A 17154-nucleotide genomic window follows, 5' to 3' on the forward strand; every position below is an offset into this window, starting at 1 on the left:
GCCCCTCTTAGAGACGCTTCTGTCACCCTTGTGTGGTCAGGGGACCCACCCTTTACCAAGGGCGACGCCCCTCGGGGTCGCCCCACCTGTCAGTGGGGGGCGGACCAGCGGGGCAGAGGGAGAGAGGGAAGGCTAAAGAAGACGGCAGAGAGAGGTGAGACCGGCCGCAGTACTGGAGGATGGACGGCACTCTGGGAACAAGAAATTAGGCCAAGAGCCCCTGGTGCCTCGAGGCTGGCCCTGCAATGTGGAGAAGCCTCGCGTCTTCAGGGGTCAGGGCTGGACCTGGGGTGCAGGTGATGGTGATGATGAGAAAGAAGGCTCGGGGCGCCGGGGGCACGATGCCTTCGAGACTGGACTCGGACATCAGACTTGGTTCCCGAAGACGCGCGGCAGCCGTGAAAAGCCGCAGAGCTGCCAAGCGCCAGGGTCTTAGGGGTGATACAGGAAGGTCAGGGAGCGGGGCGGCAGAGAGGAGACAGGGGAAAACGTGCGTGCAGACGGAGGAGGCAGGTGAGGGTAGAGAGCCCTGGGAGAGCCACACCAGGCAGGGTCACCAAGCAGGCGCTGGGCTGGGGGCAGCGGTGGCCGAGAGTGGTGGGCACGGCAGGAGCCAGCCACGACCTGGGGCTTCAAAGGGTCATTGGCCAACGCTGAGAGCGGACAGAGGTGTCACTGTGCTGACGGACGCCAGCACGGGCCCCCGAAAACCAGACGCGCCCAACTAAGGGACGCTGGCTTTCTGCTGTCAACTGGTGAGAAGCCACCACGTCCTGGGAACATTTCAAGTCAAACCCAGACACCTGACTTACCGGAAGATCCCATGTCTTCCATAAACCCGGAAGGCTTTAGCCGATAATACTTGACTCTTTTCGAAACCTTTTCCTTGGTGTCCCAGACCTTCAAGGTGATTTTGTGAAAATTTATTTTCTTCAGTAACTCCTTGGTCACGTTGATGTTGAAAGCTTGGGTCCATGACACCCAGACCCTGTCCCCTTCTTGCCACGGCCTGATGGTCTGTGTGAAAGGACAAGAGACTCTCAGGGGCCAAGATCTGACCGTTGGCGCGGCGAGCCGGGCCCGGCCCTCCGCCTATCTGTCTGTGTGTCCCGACCTCTCCTGGCTCCCAGCTCTCGTCGGGAATCAGGAAATGGGTGCCGGGAACAGGGGCCTGCGCACCTCTAGGTTCCTCGGAAAAATAAAAGTAAAAGCAATTCCTGCAGAGATGTCCTTCCCAGGGGCTCTCCATCCTGCCCCGAGCCCGCCCTAGCGCAGCGTGCCCACGTGCAGGAGCAGACGCCCATACTCACGCGCACACACACGAAGAAACAGCAAGAGCTGCCAGAACTCTGCAAACACCAAAGAAATTCTTAGGTTGAAGATACCTGCACAGACAACCCTTGGGTCGCCATTATTAGGTTCTTGCACATTGGCATTCAGTAGATCTCGGGTGGGGCCCAAGGTCTTGAATTTCCAGCAAGTTCTAGGGGAACCCAGCATTCTTTGTGGCTCCTGCTGTTTCTTATGGTTATCAGACTACATGCAAGGCCAGACACACACACACAGACACACACACGGGGACACACACACAGAGACACACACGGAGACACACATACGGAGATACACACAGAGACACACACGGAGACACACACACAGAGACAGACGGAGACACACAGACACACACACGGAGACACACGGAGACACACACATGGAGACACACACGGAGACACACAAACACACACACGGAGACAGAAAGAGACACAAACACACACACACACACACGGAGACAGACACACAGAGACACACACAGACACACACACGGAGACAGACACACGGAGACACACACAGACACACACACACAGACACACACACGGAGACACACACACAGAGACACACACGGAGAAACACATACGGAGACAGATGGAGACACACAGACACACACACGGAGACACACACATGGAGACACACACAGACACACACAAACAGACACACACACAGAGACACACACACGGAGACACACACACGGAGACACACACAGAGACACACACACGGAGACACACACATGGAGACACACAGAGAGACACACAAACACACACACGGAGACAGACACACACAGAGACACACACACGGAGACACACACATGGAGACACACAGAGAGACACACAAACACACACACGGAGACAGAAAGAGACAAACAGACACACACACACGGAGACAGACACACAGAGACACACACAGACACACAGAGACACACACGGAGACAGATGGAGACACACACACACAGAGACAGACACACGGAGACACACACAGACACACACACGGAGACAGAAAGAGACACAGACAGACACACACACACACACGGAGACAGACACACAGAGACACACACACACACACGGAGACAGACACACGGAGACACACACAGACACACACGCACGTTCACCTTTACTCCCGAGTCCAGGAACACTTTGGCCATGGTGGGAAACAGCAGCACGTCGACTTTCTTAGGCTCCGCACCGTCCGGCAGGAGGGAGTACTCGACGTGGTAGTAACGGTGAACCTTTGCCACGGGCTTGTCCGTTTTAGGCGGTCGCCTGTATTTTTCAACCAAACTCGAAAATTTCCCTTTATGACCTGGAGGACACAGATGGAGTGAGTCCCGCCCTAACCTCACGTGGGAAGGCAGAGCCGTCTCCACGACTCCCTGCTCCCAAGAAGAGCCGGAGGCGGGGGCCTGTGCAGCCACCCGCTCAGCGTGAGGGTGTGTGTCGGGCCCTCGGCTCACGACTCTGAGGCCAGCATCCCCGTAAAGGTGTTAAAACCAAACATCACAGCACGACGGGGTCCGTGCAACATCAGCGGCGCAAACACGACCAGAGTAGGGGTTTGCGGGCCGGGGGGGTGAGTATCCTGGGGGGGCACCCTGGGGGGTATCCTGGGGGTTACCCTGGGGGCACATCCTGAAGGGTATCCTGGGGGGGTACCCTGAGCGGGTACCCTGGGGGATGGGGGATATCCTGTGGGGATATCCTGGGGGGGTATCCTGCAGGGGGTATCCTGGGGGGTACCCTGGGGAATGAGGGATATCCTGGGGGGGTATCCTGCAGGGGGTAACCTGGGGGGTACCCTGGGGAATGAGGGATATCCTGGGGGGGTATCCTGCAGGGGGTAACCTGGGGGGTACCCTGGGGAATGGGGGATATCCTGGGGGTGTATCCTGAAGGGGGTATCCTGGGGGGGTACCCTGGGGGATATCCTGGGGGATATCCCGGGGGAGTACCCTGGGGAGGTATCCTGGGGGATATCCTGGGGGGTATCCTGGAAGGGTACCCTGGGGGGTATCCTGGGGGAGTACCCTGGGGGGTATCCTGGAAGGGTACCCTGGGGGGTATCCTGCAGGGGTATCCTGGGGGAGGGTACCCTGGGTGGGTATCCTGGGGGATATCCTGGAAGGGTACCCTGGGGGATATCCTGGGGGAGTACCCTGGGGGGTATCCTGGAAGGGTACCCTGGGGGGTATCCTGCAGGGGTATCCTGGGGGAGGGTACCCTGGGTGGGTATCCTGGGGGTATCCTGGAAGGGTACCCTGGGGGGTACCCTGGGGGGTACCAGCATATCCCAGGGGCTGTCAGCAAGTCGTGCAGGGACAAAGCTGGCAGACACCCCAGCCTGAGCCCACCAAAACCCCACCAAGGAAGCTGTGAGACGTGGGGTGGCGGGGCGGGCAGACACAAAGGGAGTCTGGGCTTCCCCAAGAGGCGCAGCCTCCCAGGCCTGGCCTTGACCGTCAGCTGGGACCTCCAGGCTGAGTGTTAACACCGCGAGATGATTCAGGAACCCCACATGGCTTCCTCTGAGCCGCCTTCTATAAGACTGACAGATTTAAAGGTCTCACTGTAAAGTGTCGATGGTGTGTCCCCCAGGAGGCTGCTGAACATGGGAGGTGCCCCCAAGGTCTCCAGGAATGAGCTTCTCACAGCCGTCCTCAGGGGCAGGAGGAGTCCTGGTGAGGGGAGGTGACGAGGAAGCTGGCAGCTTCGCAGACCTGCCTCCAGACTCAAGCCGCCGCGGGCCAGCAGGTCACACACTCTCTCACTGCCTATCCACAGGTTTGCAGATGCTACAGCACGGCAGTGAGCAATGCAACAATATCGATCCCAAAAAAGGCGGGCAATGCAGCAATAGCTATCCAGAAAGTTAAGGCGCTTACTCCTTGGAAGAAAAGCAATGACAAATCTAGACAGCATATTAAAAAGCAGAGATGATACTTTGCCTATAGGGTCCATCTAGTCAGAGCTATGGTTTTTCCAGTAGTCACACGTAGTTATGAGAGTTGGACTAAAAAAAGACTGACAGCGAGGAATTGATGCCTTCAAACTGCGGTGCTGGATAAGACTCTTGAGAGTCCCGTGGATAGCAAGAAAATCAAACCAGTCAATCCTAAAGGAAGTCAACCCCAAATATTCATCGGAAGGACTGAAGCTGAAGCTCTAATACTTGGGCCGCTGACTCGCTGGAAAAGACCTTTATGCTGGGAAAGACTGAGGACAGGAGGAGAAGGGGACGACAGAGGATGAGATGGTGGGACGGTATCACGGACTCAAAGGACATAAGTTTGAGCAAACTCCAGGAGATAGTCAAGGACAGGGAAGCCTGGCATGATGCAGTCTGTGGGGTCGCAAAGAGTCAGACACAACTGAGCGACTGAACAACAATCCAAAAAATATAAACACACATCTTAAACCCAGCAGTTCCACTTCTTGAGATTCAGGCTACACAAGGATCCACACATAAGCCCAGAAATGTCCACACAACAATGTCTGCTGAATAATTGGAGACAACTTACATGTTCACCAACACGGGGCAGGGTAAATTAGACACACGGGATGGACCGCTACAGCACACAGGTGTTTAAAACCAACGCCGACAAAGCAAACCAAGTCTGCGACTATCCGATAAGACATCCGAGATGCACCACCAAAGTTTTAAGAAGCAAGTTGTAAAATAGGATACGTAGGGTCTCATTTTTCTAAAACAAACAACTTGAATAAACATTCATGGATAAGTTCATAAATATTCAGGTATTTAAGGAAAAAACATTGAAGCTAGAGTTTTATACCTAACCAAAGAGATAGGTTCTTCAAAGATACTGATGCTGTAAAAATACTTTCAGGCAAGGTCTCTTTAAGTGGAGCTGCACAGCGATCTATTTTATAAACGCCTTTGGAGAAACGGCCAAAATAAGAAAAACAAGTCTAAGAGAGCCTGCAAGAGATGCGAGGTTGAAGGTGATCAAATAACCACCAGTATTCTTTGGGGCGGTGTTTGCAGGTACCTTTCGCATGTTTGCATGGTATCAACAGACCATTATACACACACATACCATTATACATCAAGGAGGTCACACCCAGTGACAAACAGTTCAATTTCCAAGAAAAGGTAGGTCAGTTTTGAACATGGTGTACATCTAAGCAAACAGTTTACAGAATATCTGAAGCAGTCGTCAGCAGAACTACAAGGCGATGCTGAATTAATCACCACGGGCGGAGATTTCAAGCAGGACAACAAAAAAGACATGTCAGAAAATGGAGAACCGTGTGATGTGCTGAGGAATGAACCTGCCTCAGTGGCAAGAGGCCGTGCTCCACACACTTCAGATGCGACGGAAGAGGCTGAAGACCACGCAGATAGAGGGACGGACCACGTGCGACTGGATGGGGGAGCCACCACCCAAAGCAAACTGCAGACTCCACACGCTCCCTTTCACATCGTCAGTGGCACCCTTCACATACCCAGAACAAAAAAAAGGTTAAATTTGAACGGAAACGCAAAAGACCCTGAATACCCAAAGTATTACTGAGAAAGAGGAACGGAGCTGGAGGACTCTGGCTTCCTGACTCCAGGCTACACTACAGAGCTATAGTGATCAAAGCACTATGGTACAAATACAGATCAATGGAACAAAATAGAGTATCCAGAGACGAACCTCACGCACCTGTGGTCACCTAATAAACAACAGAGGAGGAGAGAATATAACAATGGAGAAAAGACCGCCTCTTCAGTAAGTGGTGCCCGGAGACTGCACAGCTGCACAAAAGGATGGAATGAAGACATTTTCTGACACCATACACAAAAACACACTCAGAGGGATTAAAGATCTACATTTAAGACCGGGTAAAATTCCTAGAGAAAAACATAGGCAGAACACTCTCTGACATAAATTGCAGTAATATTTTTGGGGCTCCATCTCCTAGATTGATGGAAATAAAAAGAAAACTAAACAAATGGAATCTAATTCAACTTAAAGGCTTTTGCACAGCAAAGGAAACCACAGACAGAATGAAAAGACAACCTTTTCTGGGAGAAAATATTTGCAACAGATTCTACTAACACGGAATTAATTTCAAAAACATACAAACAGCTCATACAGCTTAATATCAAAAAAAGAAAAACCCAATCAAAACATGGGCAGAAGACACAGACATTTCTCCAAGACACAGAGATGGCCAAGAGGCCCGTGGGAAGTGCTCCATGTGTCACAACCACCAGTGAAATGGAAAAGCAAAGTACAAAGCGGTGTCACCTCACACTTGAGAGGGTAACAGGCAGGGAGGCCAGGGGTCTCCAAGCGGAGGAAACAGCCTGCAAGTTTTTTATCTCTCACAAGCGGCAGGAGGAAACAAACTAGCGATATTTTGTCCTTTTCTATACAAATTTAAAAGGAGGTTTCTCTTAAAATACTGTGTTGCCATGATGACACCTGGTTTCACCTGAAGTTAACTATTCTCAAACCTAGAGATAACCAGTGCATTTGTCTTATGGAAATGTTTGTCTTAAGCTATGCTAATGTATTATGCATTTACCCCAAACTCTGTCTTCAAGCCGGTTCCACCTCTTGGCTCAGAACCTACTTGACAAACCAGTTTATTATACTCAGATATTGTTCCCCTAATCTAGGTAAACGAAACTATTTGTATGGTGATCTGCCCTTCTTCAAGATTCAAATTAATCATTTTATGGCCCAGAATGAACCATTTGGTGCCAAGATTATCCCAAAATGCATCTTATGGGTGAGGGGCCTGGTGCCATTCTGAGTTTTAAGACATTCCTTTCTTTTATAAACACACTGCTAGTGACTATATAACATCCAGCTGAAGACCAGCAGGGGGGTACTCTTTCTGCCCCCTTCTGATGCCTATGTTAGGAGCTTTCTCTATCTCTTTGATACTTTAATAAAACTTTATTACATAAAAGCTCTGAGTGATCAAGCCTTGTCTCTGGCCCCGGATTGAATTCTTCTCCTCTGGGGGCCAAGAATCCTGGCGTCTTTGCGTGATTCGACAACAACCTTTCACACTGATCAGAATGGCCATCATTAAAAATCTACAAGTAGATTTTGATCCAGTACATCTGAGAATCTGCATTTAAACCCAGAATTAGGGGATTCACAATCAGCTTATGGGGGTGGGGAGTGCCTTAATCTCTTCTTTATCTGCAGAAAGCATAAATAACATCACCAGCCACTACAACAAAGCTGGTGGGGGTGATGGAATTCCAGCTGATATTTCACATCCTAAAAGATGACGCTGTGAAAGTGCTGCACTCACTATGCCAGCAAATTTGGAAAACTCAGCAGTGGCCACAGGACTGGAAAAGTTCAGTTTTCATTCCAATCCCAAAGAACGCAATGCCAAAGAATGTTCAAACTACCGCACAACTGCACTCATCTCACACGCTACCAAAGTCATGCTCAAAATTCTCCAAGCCAGGCTTCAACAGTACGTGAACCGTGAACTTACAGACGTGAGGGCTGGATTTAGAAAAGGCAGAGGAACCAGAGATCAAATTGCCAACATCCGCTGGATCATGGGAAAAGCAAGAGTTCCAGAAAAACATCTACTTCTGCTTTCTTAACGTCACCAAATCCTTTGACTGTGTGGATCACCACAAACTGTAGAAAATTCTTCAAGAGATGGGAATACCAGACCACTTTACCTGCTTCCTGAGAAATCTGTGTGCAGGTCAAGAAGCAACAGTTAGAACGGGACATGGAACAACAGACTGGTTCCAAATAGGAAAAGGAGTACGTCAAGGCTGTATGTTGTCACCCTGCTTATTTAACTTCTATGCAGAGTACATCATGAGAAATGCCGGGCTGGATGAAGCACAAGCTGGAATCAAGAATGCCAGGAGAAATATCAATAACCTCAGATATGCAGATGACATCACCCTTATGGCAGAAACTGAAGAGGAACTAAAAAGCCTCTTGATGAAAGTGAAAGAGGAGAGTGAAAAAGTTGGCTTAAAACTCAACATTCAGAAAACGAAGATCACGGCATCCGGTCCCATCACTTCATGGGAGATAGATGGAAAAACAAAGGAAACAGTTAAACAGACTTTATTTTTGGCTCCAAAATCACTGCAGATGGTGACTGGAGCCATGAAATTAAAAGACGCTTGCTCTTTGGAAGGAAAGACCAACCTAGACAGCATATGAAAAAGCAGAGACATTACTTTGCCAACAAAGGTCCATCTGGTCAAAGTTATGGTTTTTCCAGTAGTCATGTATGGATGTGAGAGTTGGACCCTAAAGAAAACTGAGCACCGAAGAATTGATACTTTTGAACTGTGGTGCAGGAGAAGACTCTTGAGAGTCCCTTGGACTGCAAGGAGATCCAACCAGTCCATCCTAAAGGAGATCAGTCCTGAATATTCACTGGAAGGACTGATGGTGAAGCTGAAACTCCAATCCTTTGGCCACATGATGCGAAGAACTGACTCACTGGAAAAGACCCTGATGCTGGGAAAGACTGAAGGCAGGAGGAGAAGGGGACAACAGAGGATGAGACGGTTGGATGGCATCACCGACTCAATGGACATAAGTTTGAGTGAACTCCGGGGATGGTGATGGACAGGGAGGCCTGGCGTGCTGCAGTCCCTGGGGTCGCAAAGAGTCGGACACAACTGAGCGACTGAACTGACTGACCGCACTGAGCCTCCTGGGACTTTGAGAGGATTGAGTCTGTGACACCACTCCCTGCCTGGCCCACAGTGAGCCCTAACAGGACGGTTTTCTCTCTGGACCTCTGGTCCTGGCATCGGCCACCCCACTTAGGGGAGCCTCAAACTCGTGGCAAAGGTCAGTGGTGCACCCCTCCCCGCAGAGCGTGGTGGAATTCGGCCCTATGGCTCACCTGAAGTCAGCGGGAAGGCCAGAGAGATGATGAACGTGCAGGGGACCACGTGGGGCATGTGGGAGGTGAAGGCGCTGGCGGGCCTTTCTGGGGACTCGCTGCTGCACCGGTGGTCTGAGTCCGACTCCTGGGCCCAGGCCCTGTCCTTCAGGTACTCGTCAGCTTCACACTCGCTCCCCGACTGGTGAAAGCTGCCCATGGAGGACGCGGGGCCCATGCTGGCCTGGTCCTCGTCCTCCCACTCCCAGGCCTGCAGCGACATGCTGCAGGGAGGCCCAGGCGGCTGCAAGGAAAGGGAGGCGCTGCGGCCACCCCAGGGCTCCTGAAGGGAAGCTGAGATCCCGCAGGGGACCCACCCTCCTCCTCGAGTGCCCTGCTCCGTCCCCAGCGACCAGCCAAGGCCTCGGACACTGCCGGCCACGCAGAGAGAACCCAGTCAAGACTGGAGGAAACACAGAAAATGGTGCCGTCAGTAATCACGATACACAGCCGGTTCCTCCAACTAGCGGCCTGCCTTCCCACTCCTAGGTGTGGCTCCTTTCACCAGCGTCCATCGGGGGCCTGAGTCCCATTCCCCAGGAAGCGCAAGGAGGGGTAGGAAGGAAGCCCCCTCTGCTCCCGCAGAGCCGGTCTCGGGTTAGCTGTACCCAAGCCCAGTGTGAGCTTGTCATCCGGGGACAGCACGCTGACACCAAGGGGGGCCAGGACCGTCCAGGCCAGATCCGCCCGGGGCCACCGGAAAACGCTGAGGAGCTTGCCCAGATGCACTGGGGGCCGGGTGGGTGGGGTGTGTAGGGGGTACCTGCGGCACCTGCTTGGAGACACGCTGGCCAGTCACGTGGGCTCGGACCACGACGTCGGTCAGCTTCCACAGCCGACTCGGCTAGAAGGCTACTAGGACGCAGTCTGTGCGCCCCGCCGGTAGGGAGGCCCGAGGACCCGCCTCCTAACTAAGTTTGACGGTTGCTAGGAGACGCACGTGGCCCCGGGGCGGCGCTCCCCTCTTGGGGGCGGGGCTATCCTGGGGGCGGGGCTCCCCGCTTCAGCCGCTGCACAGCCGCCTGGGCGAGATTCCTCAGCTCAGTTCAGTGCAGTTCAGTCGCTCAGTCGTGTCCGACTCTTTGCAACCCTATGGACTGCAGCACGCCAGGCCTCCCTGTCCATCACCAACTCCCGGAGCTTACTCAAACTCATGTCCACTGAGTCGGTGATGCCATCCAACCATCTCATCCTCTGTCGTCCCCTTCTCCTCCTGCCTCCAATCTTTCCCACCATCAGGGTCTTTTCCAATGAGTCGGTTCTTCGCATCGGGTGGCCAAAGTATCGGAGTTTCAGCTTCAGCATCAGTCCTTCCAGTGAATATTCAGGACTGATTTCCTTTAGGATGGACTGGCTGGATCTCCTTGCAGTCCAAGGGACTCTCAAGAGTCTTCAACACCACAGTTCAAAAGTACCAATTCTTTGGTGCCCAGCTTTCTTTATAGTCCAACTCACATCCATACATGACTACTGGAAAAACCATGGCTTTGACTAGACGGACCTTTGTCGGCAAAGTAACGTCTCTGCTTTTTCATATGCTGTCTAGGTTGGTCACACGGTTTGTGGGACCTTATTTCCCTGACCACGGATTGAAGCTGGGCCCCTGGCAGTGGAAGCACCGAGTCTTAGCCACTCACTGGACGACGGGGGAATTGCCTCGGGCCCATTTCTTTTCGTTTATTTATTTGGGGCTGTGCTATTTCTCTGTTGCTGCGCGAGCTTTCTGTAGTTGTGGTGAGTGGGGCTGTAGTGCACCAGCTGCTCACTGCGGTGGCTTCTCTTGTGGAGCACAGGCTTCAGAGCGCAGACTTCAGTGGCCGCAGCGCTCAGGAGTTGTGGCATGGAGGCTTAGTTGCTCTGAGACACGTGGGATCCTCCCAGATCAGGGTTCCAACCTGTGCCTCCTGCATCGGCAGGGGGAAACTTAACCACTGGGCCACCAGGAAAGTCCAGGGCCCATTTTTAATAGACAGAAGTAAAACGATGTCTAAACACTCAGCTAATCCCCCCAACCAAGACTCTTAAAAATGTAAAAGCTTCAACACCAGAAACGACAGCTCTCAGACAATCCCAGATGCTCCAGGGGACTGGGCAGGATGATGCACACTTTCTGACAAACAGCTTGACGACATCAAGGGCTTGTAAAGTGTCCACACCCCTCGGCTGGGCAATAAGTCGCCCCGGAGACAGAGCCAACTGTTGACAGTGTTGCTGGAATGGAGAGAGACCACCGCAATGTCCACCTCCTGGGTCAGTCTTCGAGAAGAATGCTGCCCGGGAATGCTAATGATGGCAGAGCCACTTAGCAAGATGGCTGATGTGCAAAGAAAGAGCCCGACAGCAGCATCCCAACTCATTTCTTTATGTCAAGTTTAAGGAGGTACAACTGAAACGTCCCGTAAAATTCACCCTTGTAAGTGCTTTGATTGACGTATAACAGTCATGTATTAATAACTTCCATGCCAATGAAGACAGAATATCCCGTCACTCCCACAGTTCTTTCATGCCCAAATGCATGGAAAACATCTGAAAACAAGGCATCAGAAGAGCTCTGTTCTTCTCTTGTTGGCGCCATGGGGGATGTTTTTGCTTTTGAGCATTTTTCTGGGCTGTTTGAAGACCCTGTGAAACTATTTGGAACGGCTCAAACAATACTGAGCTGACTGCAGAAACATCGCTCCTCTCCGAGGGCCTCTCCCGCCCACAGACACTCGCCCATCCCCCAGCCCAGACAAAAGCGCAGAAGACTTCCGAGTTTGCTCACTTGGAATCTGAAACAAAAACCGGAATGATTTCAGAGGCGCCTGGTAACACAGCCCCACAGACAGACAGGCCTGACAGCCCCCCATTATCACCCCACACTCCCCTGCCCCCGCGGAGCTGCGGGGGGCGGAGGCCAGGCGCCGGCTCCAGGCAAGATATTTAAAGGCTTTGAATACTGACCGCTGAAAGGATTCCCTCCCCAAAAGCAGTCGCCAGCTGCAGCGACAGGGTCATCGGCCCTCAGCATTAACATGAGACTGAGTCAGATTCGTCTTCAAGATGCAGCTCAGAAGTTCAAGCCAGGTTCCAGACTCAGCGTTCTAAAGGCACACAGCAACCCCTTGGGCAGTGGGACTCCCAGCCTAGAAGTTTCTACGGTCCAGATAGGGGGTCCAACCAACCACCAACATTTGGAATCTCGCAGACTCCATCATCCCTGGGCAGAAGGATGCTCCAATTCCAGACATGCCTGTGATTTCCTTCTGAAGCAGCGTGTTCACGTCTACAAAAGTGTGTTCCAGCAAAAGAACGTAACTAGTGCCTACTTAACGCCAGGCCTGCGTGGGCCCGGGCCATACCGGATCTCTGGCCTGTGAGCCTCAGCCCTCGAGGCAGGCCTGCAAATAAATGGCAACGGTTGCTTTAAAACACAAATTAAAGGGACTTCCTTGGTGGTCCCCTGGTTGACACTGCACTTCCACTGCAGGAAGCATGGCTTCGATCCCTGTTTGGGAAACTAAGGTCCTAAATACCTCTCGGTGTGGCCAAAAAAAAAAGAGAAAAATCAAAATTAAACATTTTAAATCCTCTGTAGGCAAAGAAAGCATGTGGAGGGCCACTCACCACACCGTGCCCAGAGACAGCCATGGGGAGGCAGCTGAGATGGGAGCTGGAGGTCATCACTCAGTGTCCCCAACACCAAACCCAGTGGACAGATAGGCACACGTCCCTACCCTCGTGGCTGACAGCGTCTGTCATACAGGCAGACAGACTGACACGCCAGGCTAGAGAGTCTGTTAGGGGTGCAGAGGGCTCGTCACCGAAGGCCTGGCAGAGGAGATGACTTTGGCACAAGGGACTTGGAGGTGAGGGGGCAGGCTCTAAGCACCTGGGAGAGGCAGATGCAAAAGCCCCGAGGTGAGTCAGAAGGACCGCAAGGAGGTCAGTGAGGGAGGCGGTGCAGGAGGCGAGGCCGGGAGGGCACAGGGGGCGCAGAGGTGCAGCCAAATACGTGCAAAGGTAAAACGCTGTGATGACAGTTCTGTGCTCTATAAATATGCCAGAAGCCATTTGTTTATATACCTTAAATGGGTGAACTCTGTGGGCTGTAAATGGTAAAGAAAGTCTTTCCCCCTAAAAAAGAAAAGAAAAGAAGCAAATACACTGCCCTGTGAAAAAGGAAGATGTTACAGTGAAAGCCAAATGCCTCCAACCCCTGGAGACAACCACGGAATCTGCTTGCCACCCCTCCGTAGTTTTCTACGCGCTCACACGCACGTCCACGCTGAAAAGACTTGGCACCGCTTGGTGCGGGTTCGTTGTGACGTCGGGCTTACGTTGTACGCAACGTGCTACAGCTCGCTTCTCCCCTCATCCTCGTTTGGTTGCTCACCCTGGGTAGGGTGGTGTCTCCAGTCTCTCACTATCATGAACAACAGAGCAATGAACACCCTGCGTGTGTGTTTTTCTAAGGTAGAGACCAAGACGTGGAGCTGATGTAAAACTTTTTGTTGTCGTTTAACAACAAAACTAAAAACTGTTGTTGTTTAGTTGCTAAGTCGTGTCCATCTCTCTGCGACCCCATGGACTGTGGCCCGCCAGGCTCCTCTGTCCGTGGGATTCTCCAGGCAGGGATACTGGAGTGGGCTGCCATTTCCTCCTGCAGGGCATCTTCCTGACCCAGGGATCGAACCCACGCTGCCTGCATTGGCAGGTGGATTCTTTACCACTGCGCCACCAGGGAACTGCTACTACTTTAATCATTTCTTTTAATGCACATACAAAACATTTTAGGTTGAGAAGGAGCACCTAACTCTTCCTGGCAGAGACACATGGTGGGCAAAGTCGTCAAGAATGGATAGAAATTTGCCCAACTGACAAAGTGCGCACTCTGGGGTACTGCACAGAGGAGACAGACGCTGGTGCTTTTTCAAACTCCAGGATTTGACGTCTGAATTCCTAGAGCTGTACATGAGGCCAGATGCTGCCCATCTTAGCCTCGGACAGCTGAAGAAATCTGCTTCTTGTTCCCTCGAGGTTGGAAGACACTTCCCATGGCAGATATCAGACTAGGACATGTCTCCACCTCTCCTGAGCGAAAAAAGAAAAGAAAAGAAAAACGGGAAAGCAGCCTTACTTTACCTGGGAGGCTGACTTTTATCCTCCAGAAAGGTGTTCTAGTGCATCAGAGAAAATGTCTGGCCAGACAGCTACCTGATTGGCTAACCCCCCAGCTCCTTGGTCAACGGTTCTGGTTACAGGGCCAGCTCACCATTATTTGGCACAACCGGCTGGGAAGAAAGAAGACCTCAGCTTTCCTACCCCGCCTCCCGCCCCAACACACCCAGAGCTTAGAGAGCAAGGTTCTGGTTCCGATGGGTTTCTATCCACCGGGACCGCCCTAGGGCATCCCCTTCTCCAGGTTGGTTTTCCTCGGCTCATTACCACGCGAGGGCCGTGCCCCCGCCCTGGTGGAGCTAGAAGGCGGTTTGGGGACCCAGTAGGTGACTTGAAGGTGCTTCCCCGCACTTTCGGGGGTATGGTGGTCCAGGCGAGCTCGCCAGACTCTCCTGGATTTCCAACTAGAAGGATTGGAGGGGCGCGTGGGCGTGGGGACACGCCCCCAGCAAGAGAACCAGGCCGCCACCCTCCAGCGCCCCCCAGCTTCCATCCCGCACCCACGCCCACCCCTACCTGGGGCACACTCTGAACAAGGAGGGAGTTGAAAGACGACAGACCCCGGAGTGGGAAGGGAAGAGGAGGCGCCAGGAACGCCCCGGGAGCGATAAGGGGTCGCCGAGATCGGGAGAGAGGCCATGCGGTGGCAGCCCCACGGGGACCTCGGGGCCGCTGGGTCCCCTTCCCCAGCCCCAGCGAAGCCCACCCGGGTAAACACAGCGCCGCCGCTAGACGCCGCCGGCTCCGCTCCAGCCGCCGCTAAGCCCCTCCTTTCGAGAAAGCCAGGGGCCGCCCCTGGAAGTGGTGGGCGGAGGGACCGGAGGAGGGGCGCTCAGCAGCGCTGGAGCCCAGCGGCCCGGGCGCGGAAGCCGGCATGGAAGGCGCGGCGAGTGACCCGTACCGGCGGCCGGCGCGGCGCACGCAGTGGCTCCTGAGCGCCCTGGCGCACCACTACGGGCTGGACCGCGGCGTGGAGAACGAGATCGTGGTGCTGGCCACCGGCCTGGATCAGTATCTGCAGGAGGTCTTCCACCACCTGGACAGCCGAGGGGCCGGCCGCTTGCCCCGCGCCGACTTCCGCGCGCTCTGCGCGGTGCTGGGACTGCGCTTCGAGGGGGCTGCAGCCCCCGGAGAGGCCTCCGGAGATACGGCCGCCGGAGACACGAACTCTGGGGACGTGATCTCGGGGGACGCGGCCGCTGGGGAGGCCGCCGAATGGGACGAGGATGCCGAGGAGGAGGCGCGCCTGGCGCTGCGCGCGGAGCCGCCCGAGCTCACCTTCCGCCAGTTCCACGCGCGCCTCTGCGGCTACTTCGGCACCCGCGCCGGGCCCCGTCTGCCCCGCGGCGCTCTGAGCGAGCACATCGAGACGCAGATCCGCCTGCGCCGCCCGCGCCGTCGCCGCCGCCGAGCTGCCCGCCCGCCCGGCCCCGACGGCGGCCCCGACGGCGAGCGCTTGGCGCGGCTGGAGGAGGAAAACAGCAGCCTGCGCGAGCTGGTGGAGGACCTGCGGGCCGCGCTGCAGAGCAGTGACGCGCGCTGCCTGGCGCTGCAGGTGCGCCCGCAGCCGGGGCGGAAGGGGGTGGGCGGGTAAGGACGGGACCCCTGCGACTGCGGCGGACAGAGAGCCCCTCCTGGGCAGGAGAGGACGAGCAGGGGGCAGCCCGCCTGGCTTGAGCCTACTTGCCGTCCAGCCGCTCCACCCCCTCGGGGCCTCTCTCCTACTCACATTGCCCGTTCCATCCCCAAACCCCAGTCCCACTGAGGAAACCATCCCCAGCCGCACCCGTCTCCTCTTGCGCTCTGATCCAGGCCCGGACGCTTCCTGGAAACCCGGACGGGCTCACATAGGCCTCTAGAGGCTTCGGGGAGGCCTAGGAGATAAGGTGTGAGGAAGACTCTGTCCCGCCCTTTAGGAGCTCCCTGCCTAAAGGGGCCTACCGGCAGCTCTGTGCAGTCGCTCAACAGACATTGCAGGGCCTGCCTCGGGGCCTGGCCTCCGTCCCCGGTGCTAAATAGTGTCACACCGTGTCACACCGTGTCACACCCCACAGCGCTGTGGGGCCAGGTGCCGAGAGAGGCACAGACCCAGGGCAGCGTCTGCGATTCAGTCAGCAAGCACTTGAGCACCAGCCTTGTGCCAAAGGGCACGACAAGAGGTGCGGGATCAGACGAGGCCCAGAACAGCCTCTGAGGGAGCTGCCTGCTCCCCACGTGCCCGGGCACAGCCCCGAGGGGTAGGGAGAGGCCCAGAAGCGCCCAGGGGTCCAGGGGCTGATTTTAGTGGCCAAGGCAAGGGCCGCGCCCGCGGGCATCCCAGAAGCAAAGCCTGGGGCGGGAAGTTACTCTAAGATCGATGGTCCAGGATCATTCGTTCTTTAAGGCTTTGCTGCTGCTGCTGCTAAGTCGCTTCAGTCGTGTCCGACTCTGTGCGACTCTATGGACAGCAGCCCTCCAGGCTCCACTGTCCACAGGATTCTCCAGGCAAGAATATCGGAGTAGGTTGCCATTTTCCTTCTCCCTTCTTTAAGTCTTTACTGAACACCTACTGTGTGCCAGGCCTATTTTAGGCGCCTGAAGGCACAGCCATAAACAGCAGAAGGAAACCTCGCCCTTAAGGAACCGCTGCCTAGCAGCTAGGAGTGGGCAGGGCCGGGAAGATGCACCTGAGGCCAGGCAGAGAGGACCACCTCTGTGGGCTGGAGGCGGAGTGCCCCAGGGGCAGGAGGTGGGTGGAGAAGAGTCTGGGGACTCCCTGGAACCG

The 17154-nt window shown here is 54.5% G+C and overlaps 2 protein-coding genes across 5 annotated transcripts in view; one reads left to right on the top strand and one right to left on the bottom strand.

Annotated features, from left to right (window-relative positions):
• The window catches only part of CFAP92 (cilia and flagella associated protein 92 (putative)), a 40447-nt gene extending 26153 nt beyond the window's left edge, over nucleotides 1-14294 (bottom strand). For 3 of the 4 annotated variants that reach the window (XM_024983327.2, XM_059880141.1, XM_059880140.1), the window contains exons 1-5: nucleotides 13296-14293; nucleotides 9994-11852; nucleotides 9192-9474; nucleotides 2441-2631; nucleotides 813-1017 (exon numbers count right to left, since the gene is read on the bottom strand). In XM_024983327.2, coding sequence (XP_024839095.1) covers nucleotides 813-1017; nucleotides 2441-2631; nucleotides 9192-9453 — 658 coding nt within the window. In that variant the 5' untranslated portion in view covers nucleotides 9454-9474; nucleotides 9994-11852; nucleotides 13296-14293. Of the gene's footprint in view, nucleotides 1-812; nucleotides 1018-2440; nucleotides 2632-9191; nucleotides 9475-9993; nucleotides 11853-13295 lie in introns of all 4 variants that reach the window. The other variant, XM_059880139.1, reaches the window with a different exon arrangement.
• A 970-nt stretch (nucleotides 14295-15264) lies between these two features.
• EFCC1 (EF-hand and coiled-coil domain containing 1) overlaps nucleotides 15265-17154 on the top strand; it is a 29207-nt gene continuing 27317 nt past the window's right edge. Inside the window, 1 exon segment of the mRNA NM_001146692.1 lies at nucleotides 15265-15945. Within this exon segment, the coding sequence (NP_001140164.1) occupies nucleotides 15265-15945 (681 nt within the window).

Source organism: Bos taurus, chromosome 22 (assembly GCF_002263795.3).
Source record: "Bos taurus isolate L1 Dominette 01449 registration number 42190680 breed Hereford chromosome 22, ARS-UCD2.0, whole genome shotgun sequence".
Taxonomy (NCBI): Eukaryota; Metazoa; Chordata; class Mammalia; order Artiodactyla; family Bovidae; genus Bos; species Bos taurus.